Raw genomic sequence first — 18,582 nt, 5'->3', positions numbered from 1 at the left:
GGTCAGCTAGCTAGTTGGATGGAGGAACTAGATAGATAGATAGATAGATAGATAGATAGATAGATAGATAGATAGATAGATAGAGTGATAGATAGGGATAATGAACCAATGTAGCAAAATATAAGTAATTATTGAATCTAGTTGAAAAAATGTACAGTAGTGAATTGTGTTATTTTATCAACTTTTATGTATGCTTGAAAATTTTACACAGTACAATTTTGGAGATAAAACTACATTCCAATGTCATTAACATCTATTTGATACCAAATTCCTAAGTAAAATATTTGAAAAGAAAATTGAATCATAAATTTGAATTATGCACTATATACAAATGAAGTGTACCCAACAAATGCTAGCGTTGCTCAAATTTAGGAAACCTACTAATGTAATTTACTATATTAATAGACAAAGGAGAAAAGTTTGATTACCTCAAATAAGTTTCCAGCATTTAGTAAAATTCAGTCATTATTCCTGATAAAAATTCTGTATATAAAATAAAGTAAATGTTTGTAACACCATTTACAAATGCAAGTCATGATTAATATGCTTAATGCTTAAACATTAGAAACACTGCTGTTTAATTGGGGAAATGATGGGATACCAGTTAGCACCATATGACTTAAGAGTTTTTAAAAGGTTAGCCAAGGTAATTAGGCAAGAAAAAATAGTCTAAGCATTAGAAATCAAGAAGAAATTAATATTAAAAAATTATTAGATTTTAGAAATACCAAGAATAATCATTTAGAAAAATAATGGAAGAAAATGCCCCATTTGCAATGGCTAGAGAAAAGATAGAACATGTTGGAATGAACTTTTAAAAAATGGGCACAACCAGCTGTGCACGGTGGCTCATGCCTGTAATCCTAGCACTTTGGGAAGCTAAGGCGGGAGAATCACCTGAGGTCAGGAGTTCAAGACCAGCCTGGCCAACATGGCGAAACCCCATTTCTACTAAAAAATACAAAATTTAGCTGGGCGTGGTGGGTGCCTGTAATCCCAGCTACTCAGGAGGCTGAGGCTGGAGAATCACTTAAACCCAGGAGGCAGAGGTTGCAGTGAGCCAAGATCACGCCACTGCATTCCAGCCTGGGCGACAGAGTGAGACTCCATTTCCAGCCCCCCAAAAATGGGCACAACCTACAAAAACAACATTTAAATCTCTCTCAAGATATAAAAAAAGCCTTGAGAAAATCGAAGGAAAATATTAATCATTTGAAATAAAAAGTAAGCAAAATTAAATGTCAAAGAAGGAAAAATTATAATTATAGGCAAAGACTGTTTTCTTAATATCCAGAGTGTTTACAAATCAGTAAGAAAAAAACACAAATTAGCAGGAAAATTGATCAGACACTTGAAAAACTAGTTCACAGAAAAATCAAAATGTCAAGAAGATTATGAAGAGAGAAGAGAAATTACAGTATCTTTGAGAACTAAAAGCACATAAAGACATGCTTGCACAAAAGTACAAAGTTGTTGTAACACTGAGAGAAAATCTAAATGCTCATTGATATGAGTCTGGTTAAATAAATTATGTAATATCCTCTTATATCACCAGTTAAAAACAAGCCAACTGGGTGCAGTGGCTCACGCCTGTAATCCCAGCACTTTAAGAGGCTGAGGCGGGTGGATCACTTGAGGTCAGGAGTTCAAGACCAGCCTGGCCAACATGGTGAAACCCTGTCTCTACTAAAAAATACAAAAATTATCCAGGCATGGTGGCTGGCACCTACAATCCCAGCTACTCAGGAGGTTGAGGCATGAGAATTGCTTGAACCCAGGAGGCGGGGGTCATAGTGAGCCGAGACCATACCACTGAACACCAGCCTGGGCGACAGAGCAAGACTCCATCTCAAAAACAAAAAAAAAAGCCAAATTATGAGAACTGATAGGCAAAAAAACCTCATTGAATAAAAAGAAATTGTAAAAAAGTTTATACCTAATGATCAATTCTGTATACTTCTCAAAAGCATACATGTTTGTATGGAAAGGTGCACACATACACATCCATAGGAAATATCTTAATAGAAGCAACCATTCATCCTGTTTAGACCTCTAAAAAGTGGAACTGGTTAGGAGTTTGTGGATGGTAGAGGGTGCCATTTACTTTCCATTTTATATCCTTCTGTGCCATTTGAAGTTTTTATAAGTTTAAAAAACTTTTTAAGTTTTATAAAAAGTACGTATTAATTTTACAATATAAATTATCAATATATATTATGCATCCTCAACCACTTCACCTCACCCCAGGAAGGATACACACTAATATGATAACATGTGTAATCTCTTGGCAGTGTGATTGAATACATGACATGTTTGTCAATTTCCTTGCCTGGATATTCTGGATTTTTTTGCAACAAATATACAGCTTATTATATATGTAATAAAAATTGTTTTGAAAATACATATAAATTAGAAAGCTTTACTGAACTGAAGAAAACCTATTTGGGCAGATTGATTGGGCTCTCTTGCAAAATCTTTGTGAATGTAGGCTGTGGTATCCTGGGGAAGCATTTGTCTAGGGGCGTGTGTGCGTATATGTGTATATTCCAACCATTGTCCCATCGATAATTACACGCTTTAATGAAACCCTGCAAATCAAACCCCCTTGCAGTTGATTTTAGCCAAAAAGCCTCAAACTTGAGGAAAATGTTCTTCTGGGTGGAGCTGCCTACTATATAACTCTTGGAGAGAAAGCACACTGCCGAGCACCCAGGCAAAGCTAAGAACAAGGAGCATCCTATAAGGATCATCTCCTAAACTGGAATTCCCTTTCATTTCTGTAACCCTCCATTAAAGTCTGATACATTTGTAGAAGTCTCTGTGATACGCTGATAAGGCAGTACTTCCCAAACATTTTACCTAAATATGAATCATCTAGAAAACTTGTTAAAACACAGACACCTGCTCCACCCATAGAAATTCAGATCCAGCAGTTTAGGGTGGAGCCCAAGAACGTGCCCGACCAGCAGCAGCCTCCCAGGTGATGCTGATACTGCTAGACTGTGAGCCACATTTTGAGCAGCACGGGCGCAGGATATAGAGAGGGAGAACTCAAGTCATAAAGGGCAGAAAGGGAGGACTGGTCCATAGTTACAAACTTTCCAGCATTTCTTCACTGTCCTGCAAGAGACGGCCCAGTTCTAGGTCTGACCAGAAATGAAGTGAGAATCCTGTGAGGCAGAGGATTTTAAGGAGGCAGGAGCCAGGAGTACCAAGTGCTCTGCAGATGAGGGCTTAAAAGTGCCTTTTGGATGAGCAGTAAAGAGACTGTTAATGTGCTTTGCCAAAGCAGTTTCAATCAAGTAGCTGGCACAGGAAGCTGTGACCTGAGGAATACACTGATGATGAAAAATTAGAGACAGCAAATGTAAACAGTTTTTTCAAGACTTGGCGATAAAGAGTAGGTGAAAAATTAGGGTCGTAGCTGGAGACGTGATTAAAAGAGTGTTCTATATATATATAATTTAAAAATATTTTATATATAAATATTATACACCCATATACATACACATATATAAACATACACATATATATACACATATGTATATACACACATATGTATATACACACATATGTATATACATGTATATACATAGACATTTTTAAAATTATACTTTTATTTAAGATGGGAAGAGACCCGCTGGTCATATTAACCCTGATAGGAAAGAGAGAGTGAAAGAAGATAAAGGAAAGAGAGGGGATGATGGGTGGAGTGAGTTCTCTGAGGACACAGAGGAGCTGGAATGCAGAACACAGATGGAGGGATTAATTAGTCTTGGAAAGGAAGACAGACATTTGTGCCTCTGTAGCGGGAGGAAGCAGGGAATGGATGGGTGCAGCTGCAGGGCGAGGTCTCTTCTGATGGTTTCTGTTTTACTTGGATTTTTTTTTCTAATCTTCCTTGGAGCGTTGCATAGAATCAGTTTTTGTATTATGGTACATAAATGTTTGAAAAGAAGGTATATTTTCTCACCATGCAATGCTCTGTTACCTACTAATGTAACATTAGTAATTATATTGCACAGATTCTTTATGTAATTTTCACTCGCTTCAATGTATTAAAGTCTCTCAGAAGTTTTACTGATTTCAATTTCATCTTATATAACTACAGGGGATTTTTCTTTACATATGTTGATGTAAAGGCATTTGGTTCACAAATTCTTCAAACTATTTGGTTTTTGATTATCAACAAAGTACTCATTTTGTATTTTTGCTTGAAATTCTACTTGTACTGATACAAAGACTATTACCCACGCTTTCTTTGTCTTACCCTTCATAATGGGCCATTCATAAATTGCAGACAAATGGCCTCCTGGTAAAGGCCCCCCTTGGCCTGGAGGTAGACCTGGAGCTGGAGGTGATGATAAAGAGAGGAAGCAATTGTAAGTACAGTAAGAAAGAGCAGACTGCTGCTTGTGGTTCAGCACAAGCTCAGTATAGACTGCCTGAAACCTCCTATCAGAAGAATGCAGATGGCATTGCCAAGCAGGTCTGATTCTAAGCCTGCTTTGAAATCCTATATTTTCTAATGGTCTATAAGCCAATTATTGAAAACATAGCGGACGGTGGCTGGGTGTGGTGGCTCATGCCTGTAATCCCAGGACTTTGGGAGGTTAAGGTAGGAGATCACTTGAGGTTAGCAGTTTGAGATCAGCCTGGGCAACATAGTGAGACCTTGTCTCAACAAAAAATTTAAAAATTAGCCAGGTGTGGTGGTACATGCCTGTAGTGCCAGCTACTTAAGAGGCTGAGGCAGGAGGATTCCTTGAACCCAGGAGGTCGAGGCTGCAGTGAGCCAATGATTATGCTATTGCATTCAGCCTAGGCGATCGTGTCTAATTTAAAAAAGAAAACATATAAGATGGAGAGAAAAGGCTTCCTCTCCATCCCATCCTATGGTGTCACTAACAGTAGGCTCATGTCTGGGACACCTAGATTTGTTGTTGATGGTGGTAACTGGTTCCTGTTGATCACATTCATTGTCTGGAATTATTCCAAAACTGTCTTATTGAAATTTGGTGGTAAGAGATTCTTGATAATCTCTTGGAATAGGAATACCTGTTCCAAGGGGTTGTTATGAGTGTTCAATGAGGTAATATATGCAAAGGGCTTAGAAAAGAACCTGGTGCCAATTAGGCGTTGGGTAAGTATAAGTTATTATTAAAACCATGTTGAGCACTTACTCTGCCACCAGGCAACATGCTAAGAAACTTGAGATAAATTACCTCATTCATTCTAATGAAAACTCATTTCTACAATTAAGACAATTAAAATTTTATGAGGTTAAAGTGACTTGCCCAAGATCACGGTGTTCCTAAGCATTAGAACCAGGGTTAGGACCCAAAACTACACTTTTAAATCCTTCTACTATGAGACCAAGTGATGCTGTATAAACTCAAATTCACTCATCACACAGAGTTTCATTTTATGGGTTTCACTTGTTTGATTTTGCAATCACTGGACTGACCTAAGATTCACTGACTTTCCCTCCCACACATAAATGCTCAAGTCCAGCTGTTCCATCATATTTTTTCTATGTCTCATTTCCTGCTGGATATCACAGCTTTGCTAAGTAGCAAGATGTACAGGAAATACATTGTCCACACAATATTAACTAATCAATAAACATCAGTTTCAGCCCAGAAGCACTGTAATTTATATCAGATCATTTATTTTCACTATAAAGTTCAACCAGAACTACATCAACCTAAATATATACATTCCAAGGTAAAACAAGGAAAAGGATGTCTTAGTGACTCTCACTTTGACAACCTCACCCCCACTTTTCTATTTTTGTTTTGTTTATTATTATTTTTTTTTTGGTGTGTGTTTTTTTAGTTGGTCGGGTTTTTTTTCTGAACAAAATTTTCTGTCGAGTATTTTTCATGTTACATTTCTAGAACCTGCATTTATTTTCTCCTTCTGCTATTTAGATTCAAACACACACACACACACACACACACACACACCATTCCCAAGGCACAAAGTAGTTTTTTTAAAAAATAAGAAAAGTTTTTAAATACATGCTAATGCTAATAATTCAAACCCTACAGAAAATTGCAAAAAAAAAATAGGTTTTATTTTTAAGGAATGCATTTTTTAAAATGAGATAATGTTGTGAAAACATTTTGTAAACTGAAAAAAAAAAGTGTTTGTTAATGCCCTCACACACCCATAACTATTTGTCATCACTTAGACTAAAAAGAGTTACCAAGGCAGGGCATGGTGGCTCACACCTGTAATCCCAGCACTTTGGGAGGCTGATGCAAGTGGATCACCTGAAGTCAGGAGTTCAAGACCAGCCTGACCAACATGGTGAAACTCCATCTCTACTAAAAATACAAAATTAGCCGGGCATGGTGGCACGTGACTGTAATCCCAGCTATTCAGGAGGCTGAGGCAGGAGAATCACTTGAACCCAGGAGGTAGAGGCTGCAGTGAACTGAGATTGCACCATTGCACTCCAGCCTGGGCAACAAGAGCAAAACTCCATCTCAAAAAAAAAAAAAAAAAAGTTACCTAGCATGGTATTGTACAGAACAGGGTCTGCACAATTTTTCACAAGTAGGATAGTAAGGTTTGCTTCAAGCTCATCTGTCATTCTGTAGCAGCAGTGGGGGATTTTGGAAGGCGAAAAAAGGAAAAGTCAATGGGTAGCAACACTGATTCTGCAGCTGGAGGACTGTCTATACACTACTTTGCAAATGGGGGTGAGAAAAATGCAGTATTCCAGTAAGCAAAAGTAGAAAAAGCAAATGTAGGAAATTAACAGCAAATTTTTTACAAAAGAAGGAAGGAACACAGCAGAGCTTTGCCTTGTTGAGAACAATCGGCTGCAAACTGAAAACTGACCAGCATGCCTTGAGCTGTTAGGCCATATTACTAAAGTCTCTGATTGCTCAATCTGCAAATGAGTATCTTCAGCCCTTAGCTCCTATGCAGAAACATCTGCTCCCAACCTGAGGTATGTTTATTTACTGGCCTAAATTGCCTTTACCTCAAAAGACCATGGTAACAGGCAGACTGACCAATAATGTATGCTTCTGTGCTTATTGGCAGGGCTAGCTTTGGAACAGCATGCAGGTGATGGGACTATGTCACACAGCATCTAATAACAAATATCTGTCCAGATGTTCTCGAGCATCATAGTGTAAATCTCATTTTCTGCCCTTTGTAATACTGCCTCTAAGAAATCAGGAGGCTGGTGAGGATAAAACAGTCATGTGCCTTCTGACTCTGTAGTGGGGCACAGACACTGAAAAGCAGAGGTGTTAACCAAAGGCATGCACCAGCGGCCACCTGGGAAGTTTGGCAACCTGCAATTGCCCAGATTTACCCCTCAAAATTCTAGGGTGGGGCCTGAGGATTAGAACATGGGACAAGTTCCCCAAGTGCTCCTGATGTGCACCCTGGGTTAGGAACCATGGAGCTGGCTGGGCTCTGCCAAGGGGAAACAAGGGGTAGGTTGGCTGAGGCAGCCTTTGCTCCCCTCTGACTCCATTTCTGTGCTATCTTTGTTCCCTGTCCCACCACTCTAAGCCTCGGTGCACCTCTCGCCTCATGCTCATCTAGCCGTCCTTGGAAGACACTTTGGGAGGGTGGTTAAGCACATGAACTCTGAGGTCAGAACCATCTTGACCACTCACCAGTTGTGAGACCTTGACCAAGGTGCTTAATTTCACTGAGCCTATTTCTCCATTTGTTAAATGGGGAGGGTATAGTAGTACCTACCTTGCAGGGTTATGTTAACAATAAATAATGTCACACATAACAAATACATAGCACAGTGTAAGCATACAAACTCTGGGGGCCACTATTATTATTATTATTTTCCCAATAAGTATTTTTACTAATAATCCCAGTGCTCTCAGCTGGTCAGCAGGTGTCAGGTCTCCTGGGTGACCCCGGGTGTTGCAGTGCTTGGCTACTAATAAACTGCTTCTGATTTTAATTCACATTCCTCAAGGACTGCTGCCATAGGGATGCTGGTCTAAGTGGGCTCTTCAATTCTGTGTAGGTCAAGTCAACACACCTTTACTGGAAACATACTGGGTGCCAGGTACTGGGCCAGGTGCATGAGGTTCTTGAGGAGCTCACATACCAATGAGGGGGTCGGTGCAAAAACTAAACCTCCCTCTTGCAGGTGGTGACAATAACATGTTAAAAGGCAAACAAGTAGCAGTTCATGGGAGATAAGAGGAAACTTCACACCAACTCATTCTTGTGGTGTATCTAAAATTTCCTGGGCCCTTTAAGAATAAAGACAAGCCATCACTGTCAAGCCCTTTATTAAAAGTTTGGAAAATTGCTTCATATAAGTTCCTGGGACTTCTTTCTCTAAACTCCATTCAATCCTAAGATCTATTTTTTTTAAAACAATAAACAAATTACACACACTTAATAGATTTTCAGAGCTAGAAGATTTCTTATAAATTGTCCATGCTCACCGTGCAGATGAAAAAGTTGAGGTCCCAGTAAGTGAAGCATCTTGCCTAAGAAGATAGATTGTTAGAGGCCAAACTGAGGTTATTACCCCAGTCTCTGGCTTCCAGTCCAGTTCTATTGCACAATATCATTTAGTCCCACTGAAATCATAACAGGAAGCAGAATCATCTCCAGCGAAGGCCATGTATTCATTTGTTCAACATTAACTGAGCTCCTAAGATGTGTTCAGTACTGCACTAGCACTAGGAATAAAATGGTGGACATCACAGACATGGTGCCTGCTCTTGCAAAGCTTACTAGTGGGAGAGGCAAATTAAACAAATAAATGAAATAACCACTTCTTTCCCTAAAGGCTAAGCAAGAACTAAACAGAAAAGAGAAGGGCCTACTTTACGTAGAGTGGTCAAAGAAAGCCTCTCTGAGGACGCGACACCTGTGCTCAAAGTTGAGAAAGAGGTAACTACGTTGAAGAGCAGGGAGACACATGTTCCAGGTTCAGGGATGGGTCGGTGCAAAGGCCCATGGGGGGAATGGGCACCTGACATTCTGGAATCTCCCAGAAATCCAGTGTAACTGGGGATTAGGGAATAAGGAGCAGATGGCAGCACGTGATGTAACACAGGGGCCAGATGACACAGGCTTTAAAGGCTTTGGAGAGGGATGCGGATTTCATCATAGGTGTAAGGCGATTCATGAAGGGGCCAGGGAGTTCACAGTCTGTCTGCTTCTCCATGTAAAATACAATCTATGACATTCCTTCGCAACACAGTCTACATGCTATTTTTCTATTATCTCTCTTCATGCACAGGGCCAGAAGACAAACAAAACCATGCAAAAGAGCTAGGCAAGGACTAGAACCCAGGAGTCTTTATTTCTAGTCACAGAGTCTTCCTTCCAGGCCACACTCTCCCTTGCTGAATTAAATGGAGGAGGGTGAAACTTTTAATTCCATTAAAAGGAACAGGGTCTTTGGTTTGAATATTCCTTTCTCAATCGCAGTTCTGATAGAAGAGTATGACCAGCCAGAATCTCACCCTAGAAAGACGAATGTGGAGGTAGAAAGAGATGATGTGGGAAGACAGGAGAATGAAAACCAATTCATGTTACCATGTTAGCAGACCCTTTATATCCTACACAATCTTCCTTGTTATGGAATAAGTTAAATTTGTAAATGGTTTATGGGAGTGACAGTCAAAGGAGAAATGAACAGTGGATGAAGGGAAAAAATCTTAAGAATTACCCTGTGAGGCAGCCCCATGATCCACCTAGCCCAGGATTCTATTTGTGTCAAGGAATGCATTAGAAGAGTGTGTGTTTATCTTCATACTGTCAAAACTTGAGCAAAATGCTGGTGTTCCCAGTTGGCCTTAGGTATCACTGTATCAATAGGCTTGGCTGCCACCATGTAAAAATGGACAAAAAGCTTAGAATAGACAAGCCGATCTTGTTTATTTGCCTCACACATGTGTGACCTGATGTGGACAAGACCAAAATAAGGAACAAACCTGGAAATACAACTAAGTTTCTAAATGCCAAGTCAAGACTCTCTAAACAGATATGTTTGTTGTTGTTTTTAGAGCTTTCTCTCTATAATACCTGAGTGGCCTCTAGTTTCCTTTTCCAACATCCAAAGCTGTTTATGTTGGTTGTCAGTGCTGTCTCTCTCCTCCTCCCTCTGAACAGGAAATCTTTATGTTGTATCTGGATAAATTTCTGATTTTTTTCACAGCAAAGGTTTTGGCTCCAGGCTCTTACACCTTTTGTCTGCCTCACTGCGTGATGGAAATGATATCCTGTGTGCAGCCTTGTGCACATTCTCCAGTGCAGGGCTGTGCCAACAGCATCTCGTTGCCATGTCCTGACTCAGGGTGAGTCCCAGGGAAGATTGGAATGAATTCTTGGCAAGGTGTGGATGTAGGAGCTGCGTAGATTCTGCAGGCTCCAGTGATGCACACTCAGGGGGAGACATGGCTTCATTTCCTACATTTCTTTCACACACAGCATGATTATAGGGAAGTGCTTCCATATGGCCTAGGGAAAAAATCCCAGCCAAAAACAGCTTCAGCTGGTCAGTTTCAGAGCTGTAACAAATATGATGGGGCCATAATTAGAATCAAGATGGTGAAGGACTGTGTTTTCACACAGGCAGGAATCTTTGCTACCTTTAGCCTTAGCTCAAGCGCATGCATACGGAACCTGATAACATGCCAGCATCCTGTGGGATGTTCCTGGCTTATACCATGTCACTCATGCCCTGCACTGAAGGATCTGTGCCCTCCAGTTCCCCTTTCTACGTAGAAATTGATTTAAAAAAAAAAAAAGGACATTTTAGGGGTTCTTAACCTGGAATGTCCTAAACAGTCATCGGGGGTCTGAGAACCCCACAAAAAATCAGAATGGCAAATGTGGGGCTTATAAATACACATGCATTTTCCTGGAAAGAAAATGCATAACTTTTAATAGATTCTCAAAAGCATATGTAATCCAAAAGCTGAAAATCAAGAGACAGAGAGAGAGAGAATAATGAACTACCTTGCATTTCAGTACCTCTTCTGCACACTTCTCCAAATAAGACTGCCCTTTGGCACAATTTCATCTGGCATTTACCCTGGTTCAATTAGAATTATCTCAAGTTCTAATCTTTCTTGGACCCTGACAAAACGAGGTATTTTCTGATGAGATTTCCAAACTTTCTAAGGCCAACACTAACTCTACGTACTTCCATTACACCCCGATCTGGCTATTGTCTTTCTCCCTTACTCCCCTCATCCACATGCCTTCCTGGATGAACACTTCTCAGTATAGCCTCTCTTCAAACTGAGTTCACTGATCTGAGTCCTAAAACTTTGGTTTGTCCTACAATCACTCTGTTTTCACACTTTCAACGTTTTCCTCCATACCAAGCAGTAGCTCTCTTAAAATCAATCCCCAGACGGACAGATTGTTGACTTTCAAATATGTTTACAAATACCGACATTTACACTTAAAGTATATAAGAGGTATTGAAAGGGGCAAAGTTCCCTTATCCCCCTCTCAGGGCATGCAGCAGGAGGAGTGGCTCGCTTCTTCCGTGCCCAGCAGCTCAAGCCCCTAGGGGGAGCATGCAGACGGGCAGGTTATGGGGAGCTTGGGGCTCCAACCTCAAGGCAGTGTCTAGAGTTGAGTGTTTACAGCTCCCAAAGTTCCAGCATGTGTTACAGTGTGCTCTTTCAGCTTAGCTGTCCGCAGGTGGCTTGTGTTAATCAGCTCAGTTAGAACCTCTGCCTTATCTCAAGGACAGAGGGCTTTCTGTATCGCAGCGCTTTCTGTATCCCTTGCCACTCCATACCCCTTCTGCCTCCTCATCCATCTGCTCATCCATCCATCTCCTCATCCACCATTCAATAAACCTTTGCACTCATTCTCCAAGCCCATGTGTGATCCATTTTTTCCAGTACCATGGGCTTGGAGAATGAGTGCAAGGTTTTATTGAATGGTAGAGGTAGCTCTCAGTAGGTGGATGGGAAGGCAGAAGGGGGATGGGGAGGCAGAAGGGGGATGGAGTGGGAAGGTGGTCTTCCCCTGGAGTCGGGTCGCTTAGCAGCTGGGATCTCGTCTGTCCGACCTCGGCCAAATTTCCCCGAGTCTGTGTCGTTCCACTGTCAATGGCCTGTCGGCATCTGTGTGTTCTTCTGCCAGTGTGTTCCTCTCAACATCCAGTCACTTGTGTGTGTGACTGCTAGGGTCTTGGGGTTTTTATAGACACAGAATGGGGGGCATGGCAGGCCAGAGTGGTCTTGGAAAATGCAACATTTGGGTGTGAGGACAGGGACTCTGTTTTCAGAGTCCCTGTCCTCACCCAGGCCAGTGGGCACAGGCCCAAGGGCGGAGCCCTAGCCAGGGACCCCACCCTTCAATTTCCTGCCCCGCCTCCTGTATCAGTGTGACATCCTTTAGTATCCCATTGGGTAATATTTTTAACAAAAATGCAGCTAGCATTTACTGAGTACTCTCTAGTTACTACGCTATTTGGAGTTCTCAACATGGATTGATCTTTTAAATCCTGATAACAGCTCTACAAAGGCAGTACTGTTGTTATTCCCAGTTTAAAATTAGAGATCCAAGATACCCATGGAAGTGAAATAACTTAAATAACTCTGCACAGCTCATAAGCAACAGACCCAGGACTTAACCCTGGAAGGCTGGCTCCAGACCCCAATTTCTTAACCACTTCCCAATATTTCCTTTCATAATTAATTATGGGAGATGTTTCTTAACATTTCTCATCCTTAGTTTCCTCATCTGTAAAATAGGCAGGACATTATCCAAATTATAATGTAAGAATGCTGGTAGAATTAAATGATAAGTCTGAAGAGAACTTTGGGAATTATAAAGCATTTGATCAATATTAGTAATAGCAGAATGGATAGAATGCTAACTACTTGGTTTCCTGCCTCCTTGGAAGCCAGGGTGTCACACACCATAATTCTGGTCAATGAAGCAAAATTCCCTGGGGAGAATATCCGCTCCTGGATAAAGAACACAGTCTTTAAAAAAACGCTTTTCACACTATGTTCTTCCTTATTATCCGGGATGTGGATGTAACATCTCAATGTTCAATAATGACTTTGCAGCCACTTAGGCAAAAGCCACCCTCTAAAGATGTGAAGAAGAGAGAAAGGTGCCTGGTTCCTGAAAGACACAGTAAAGCAGCATCCCCAGCCTTAGCTGCCTACTCCAGGCTTTTTGTTAGAAAAGACTTATAAACTCCAATGTTTCTAAGTTGAGTTTTCTGTGATTTCCAGTAGAATACATTCCTCATTGGTATACCACCATTCAAAGCCACCTCCTTCATGAAGTCCAAAAATTGGAACCTCCATGAATTCATGGTTTCCAATCTCAGCTAGGCCCTTACAGCTACTCCTCTATCTTTGTACTGTTGTTGATGGTTCATTCTTCTTTCCTTCATGGGAACAGGCTCAAGTCTCTGAGCCCTCACTCCTACTGGCCAACTCTATCTCCTAATGAAGAGTCAAATAAAGACAATAGGCTGGAACACCTCACGGTGTTCTCCAACCAACCCTGTAGAGCTATCCAGTTATTGACACGGTTTTGGTCTGTTCCCCTCCTCTTGTCATGAGCAAATCCTTCCCTCTATACATTCTCTTCACTTATCAATCCATTGCAGTCAAGCTTTGATTTCAGCCTGAAGTTCATCAAAATCACTCTTGTTCACATCACAAATGACCTTCAAATTGCCAAAGACAAACTTTTGGGCCCTTATTCCAGTTGATCTCATAAAAGCATTTAACATTGCTGGCCACCCCCATCTCATTTTTGAAATTACTTATTCCTTTGGGGTCCATGGTACTGCTCTTGCTAAGTTCTGCATTTACCTACTTACTCTATTCATTCCTTCTCAGTTGGATTCCCTTAAACTTCTTCCCTGGCTAAACGCTTTGACTTCAGCTTTTCCTCAGGATGCAATTATTGGCTTCCTCTTATATTCTACATACTCTCTTTAGAGGAACTCACCTACATTTATAACTGAATACCACCAACAAGGGGTTTTGCTATCAGCCATGATAAACTAGCATGTTTCAGATAAACCCTCCAACCACAAACAAAACATAATCAACATCTGTTTGCAGGCATCAGAAAGATACTTAGACATTGGGTACTTATGGGGTGAAAATTTTGGAGAGAATAAAATTCAGGGAGGTGGAGTCTCACCTTTGATATGTGTCTCCTCTTCATGAATTCCTTATCCAAATGAATAGCAAACATGTCCACCCAGCTGCACAAGATGGAAAATTTGGGCCATTCTAGCTGCTTCTTTTCTCTTATAGCTGTCATTCAAAGAATTACCAAACTCTGTTCATTCTACATGCTAAAGATCTCTCCACCTGTTCCTTCCTCTACGTTTCCTCCCACGCTACCCTAGATCAAGGCCTCATGATTTTAAACACTCTTGAATAGCTTGAAAGACACTTCCTATTTGTACTCCCTGCTTCCAAGCTCATCTGACAGGTAATCCAGCCTCCATATGCCACCAGAATTATTTTACTAAAACACTAACCTAACCATATCACTCCACTGCCTAAATTGCTTTGAGGGCTCCACTTAATCTGAAAAATAAAACACAATAACGAAGGCTTTGACTCCAAATGCCGTCCTGTCTTATCTTCTACCCTACTCAACATACAGTCGGGCCTGAACAACATATTAGGAGTTCCTCAAAACACCCAGACTCTTCTCCAGCGTCACGCCATGAACTTTGTGTTTCCTCTGCCTGAAAAACCCTCCACCCCTCCTGTAATGCTTTCCCCATTTGGGAAAATAAGTAAGATGCCGACTTTACAAGTTACATCAAACTAAATTCAAAGGAATAAAAGATTTAAAATCAAATCTTTGGCGGAACTCACCTACATTTATAACTGAATACCACCAACAAGGGGGTATTCAGAAAGAATTATTATAAAGAAAAACAAAACCACAAAAGTACTGGCAGAAAACATACGTGAATAATTTTTGTTTCCTTTAAAGGAGCGGTTAACAAACCTAAGGGCCAAATTCAGCCTTCAGGCTATATTTGTAAATAAAGTTTCATTGGAATGTAGCCATGCTGATCTATTTACAGGTGTCTGTGTGTGCTTTTACACTGCAACAGCTGTGTTGAGTAGTTGAGACTATATGGCCAGCAAAGCCTAAAATATTTATTATCTATCCCTTTACAGAAAAAGTTTACTGATTCCCCAAACTAAAGGATGTTTTAAAGGACAGATATTATTAAAATGAAAAGATGGAAATTTCCAAATACATAATACTTAGAAACTTAGAAACTCTAATTACACAAAATTGAAAGTCTATTAACAAACTGGAACCATATTTGAAATAGGTATGACAGAAAAAATGTTAGTATTGGTGATATATTAAAAGCTCTCAACAATGAGGAAAAGATCTACATCCAAATAGGAAAATTGATAAATGGCTTCAATAGCTAACTGAGAAATTAAAAAGTATAAATGGTCAATAGATACATGACAATATTTTCTACCTTGTTAGCAGTCAAAGGAAGACAAATAAAAGAAATTATTATTTCATGATTTACCTGAAAAACTGGCAAATATATTTTTTTAAAACGGTAATACCCTGCATTGGCAAAGGTTCAAAGAAACAGGTCCTCTCCGAAGATATAATGGGAACAAAAGTTTGATGCACACTTCTTGGAAGAAATTTCACTTTTAGAAAATTGGTACAAAAGCTACTTCCAACTAAAAAAGCTTAACATTCAGAAAATGTTATTCTAGCAATAGACGGTCTAAAATATATCTTGTATGATGGTAATAACGTATTGGGTTTAAAACCTACTTTTTTCAGGAGAAACGTGTGACTTCGACTGTCCCCGTACAAGCCTGCAGGTGGAGCCATCACCGGCACAGACTCCACAGTTGTCCTCCTTGGCATTGCTTCCCAGTTGCCGATCGCAGCCCACTGCCTGCCAACAGAAGCATGGCGGTAAGTGGTGCCCAAAGCCAGGGGAGGGGGAGCTCTCTTCATTTCAGGAAGCTTAGTTGTGATGTAATCCTTAAATTTACAGTTTGGCTCTCTTTTATGAGAACATAGTTTTATAAATCTAAATAATATAATGTCTTACAGGATAGTATCATTTATACGATTCTAATGTAAGGCCGAAATATTAATATTAAGATTTGAAGCTGTCCCTCCATACCCCTCCCTTTTCTATTTATATTTTTATTCAGATTTCTTTCTTTTTTTTTTTTTCGAGACAAGATCTCACTCTGTTGCCCAGGTTGGAGTGCAATAGTGGGATTGTGGCTCACTGCAGCCTCAACCTCCTGGGCTCAAGTGATCCTCCCACCTCAGCCTCCCAAGTAGCTGGGATCACTTGAGCCTGGGAGGTTGAGTCACAGGCCTGTGCCCCAATACCCAGCTTTTTAAAATTTGATGTAAAGACAGGGTCTCCCTATGCTGCCCAGGCTGGTCTTGAATTCCTGGGCTCAAGTGATCCTCCTGCCTTGGCCTTCCAAAGTGTTGGGATTACAGGCATGTACCACACTGCCCAGCCCAGGTATTTATATATATATAAAATAAACAGAACATTACAGACGTTTCCTCTCTCCCCAGCCCTACACTTATCCTATTCTCTCATTTCCTCCCCAAAACAACCACTGTCCTAAATTTGATGTATAACCTTCCGGTTCATAGTTTTACTTTAAATATCTTTTTTTTTCTGTTTTTACTTCTATCTCTAAATATCTATATCCCTATATTAATATCTGTCTATAGTCTTTATCTATATCTTTATATCTCCTTGTCTTTATCATTAGCTGTACCTATGCCTATGTATCTCCACCGCTGTCATTATACCTATATATTTATAAACAATTTTTAAAATATAAAAAAGAATTAAAAAGAGAGATGTCTCATATAAAATACATGTTTATACTGCTATCCTTCCTTCTCTTGTCATTTTTCATGTGTACATATGTGTGTGTATTTGCTAGATTATAAGCTTCCTTATATGAGAAAAAAGGTCATGTCTTATATTTCTTTTTTATTTCTTAAGCATCTATTTTACATAATGTGTAAACAACAATAATATCAACTGATCTGATGGTTTATCTCTTCCTTCCTTCCCATACTCATCTAACTTTATTTATAAATCTGGTGTTTAAGTGCAGGGACTTTGGAGGAAGAAAACACCCACGTACAAACCTGGATCCACTCACCACCCTTTTAAGCTGCAGGATGTTGAAAAATTCAATCTCTCAGAGACTCGTTTTCCTCAACAGTAAAATAGAGATAATAATACCAATATATACTTCACATAGGGCCTAGTGATGATTCAGTGAGAAAATATATGTAAAATTCTTAGTATAATGATTCAAACACTATAAAGGATTCAATAAAAGAGGGCCAATGTTATTATTTCTCTGTGTTTTTCATCTTATTTTGACTCCTGGGTAGCCCTCATGCTTCAGCTTGGAGAGTTGTTGAATCAGACTCTATATCCAAGCTGTTGAAGAAGAAATGAAACTAGAGGAAGTTGAGACAATTATTTATACACTATTCTTTCCAACATTTTGGTGTTGAAGGGAAAGAGAAAGATTAAGTGAAAATTTCAGGGAAAGGTAGTAAGTTTCAAGGAAGTTTAGAGAATAGCTTATGATTACAGATATTTTCAAATTCACAAAGAGCTATCATGAGGAAAGGGTCTATTTTTGTTCTGTATATTTCCAAATGGTGAAAGCTACAGGTTTAAGCATAATTTGGTTCAATATGAGAAAGTTTGAAAAGTCAGAGTTATCTAATAATAAGTATTCAATCATAGTCTAGGAGATCTCTTGGTGGAAAAATTGTAGGGGGGATTAAATTATTGGATGAGTAGCTTAATCCAATGACTTTTGAGATCCTTTAATCCTGATTATATAATTTTATAAAGACAGTAATATAATATTAATAACTGCTGATTTTTATTGAATGCTTAGCCTGTACCTGGCATTATGCCATGAATATTGTACACATTATTTCATTTAATCTTCAGAGCAATTTGATCATGTAGGTGATACCTTTAACTCTATTTTATAAATAAGCAATCTAAACATTACTGAGTAAATGATTTGCCACTATTACACAGCTAGTATATAGTGTTGGTAATGGTTTTAAAACCCAAGTTATCTGACTCAGAATCTTAACACTACATTACAACTTCCTCTGCCTTAAGTATCAGCAGATAGACAACAACAACAAAAGCCCAGTTACACAGGCCATTAAATTAATATTTACAAGTACATGTGGAACAACTTAAGACTGATTGATTTTGGAAACACACTTGCATGGTCGAGATTCAATCAATGAGTAACTTGTGTTCATGCAACTTTCTCCAAGCGGAGTAATACCACTATTAAATTATAGAAACACTGCTCCTGGGCCAAACTCTGTCCTCACACATTCATGTCCCTGAGCACTCTGCATTTCATGAGAATGAGAATCACTCTCTATGTGGTCATCCAGGAAGGGCGTGGGCTTAGGAGCTAGGAGGGGCTTGTTTTGAAGAGTGTTTAAGGCCTTGCAAGATCTCAGGCAATTGAATACCTCCCTGAGCACTGATATTTGCTTCATAATTTTTTTTAA

General features: G+C 39.7%; 1 protein-coding gene across 5 annotated transcripts in view; it reads right to left on the bottom strand.

The window, feature by feature from the left end:
• The window catches only part of ADAMTSL3 (ADAMTS like 3), a 392,199-nt gene that overhangs the window by 189,073 nt on the left and 184,544 nt on the right, over nucleotides 1–18,582 (bottom strand). For 4 of the 5 annotated variants that reach the window (XM_055362793.2, XM_004056691.5, XM_019010562.4 and 1 more), the window contains exon 7: nucleotides 15,796–15,922. In XM_055362793.2, coding sequence (XP_055218768.2) covers nucleotides 15,796–15,922 — 127 coding nt within the window. Of the gene's footprint in view, nucleotides 1–4,270; nucleotides 4,352–15,795; nucleotides 15,923–18,582 lie in introns of all 5 variants that reach the window. The other variant, XM_055362792.2, reaches the window with a different exon arrangement.

Source organism: Gorilla gorilla, chromosome 16 (genome assembly GCF_029281585.2).
Source record: "Gorilla gorilla gorilla isolate KB3781 chromosome 16, NHGRI_mGorGor1-v2.1_pri, whole genome shotgun sequence".
Classification (NCBI taxonomy): domain Eukaryota; kingdom Metazoa; phylum Chordata; class Mammalia; order Primates; family Hominidae; genus Gorilla; species Gorilla gorilla.
The sequence above is the reverse complement of the archived record's forward strand: the minus strand, read 5'-3'. Positions and strand labels throughout refer to the sequence as shown.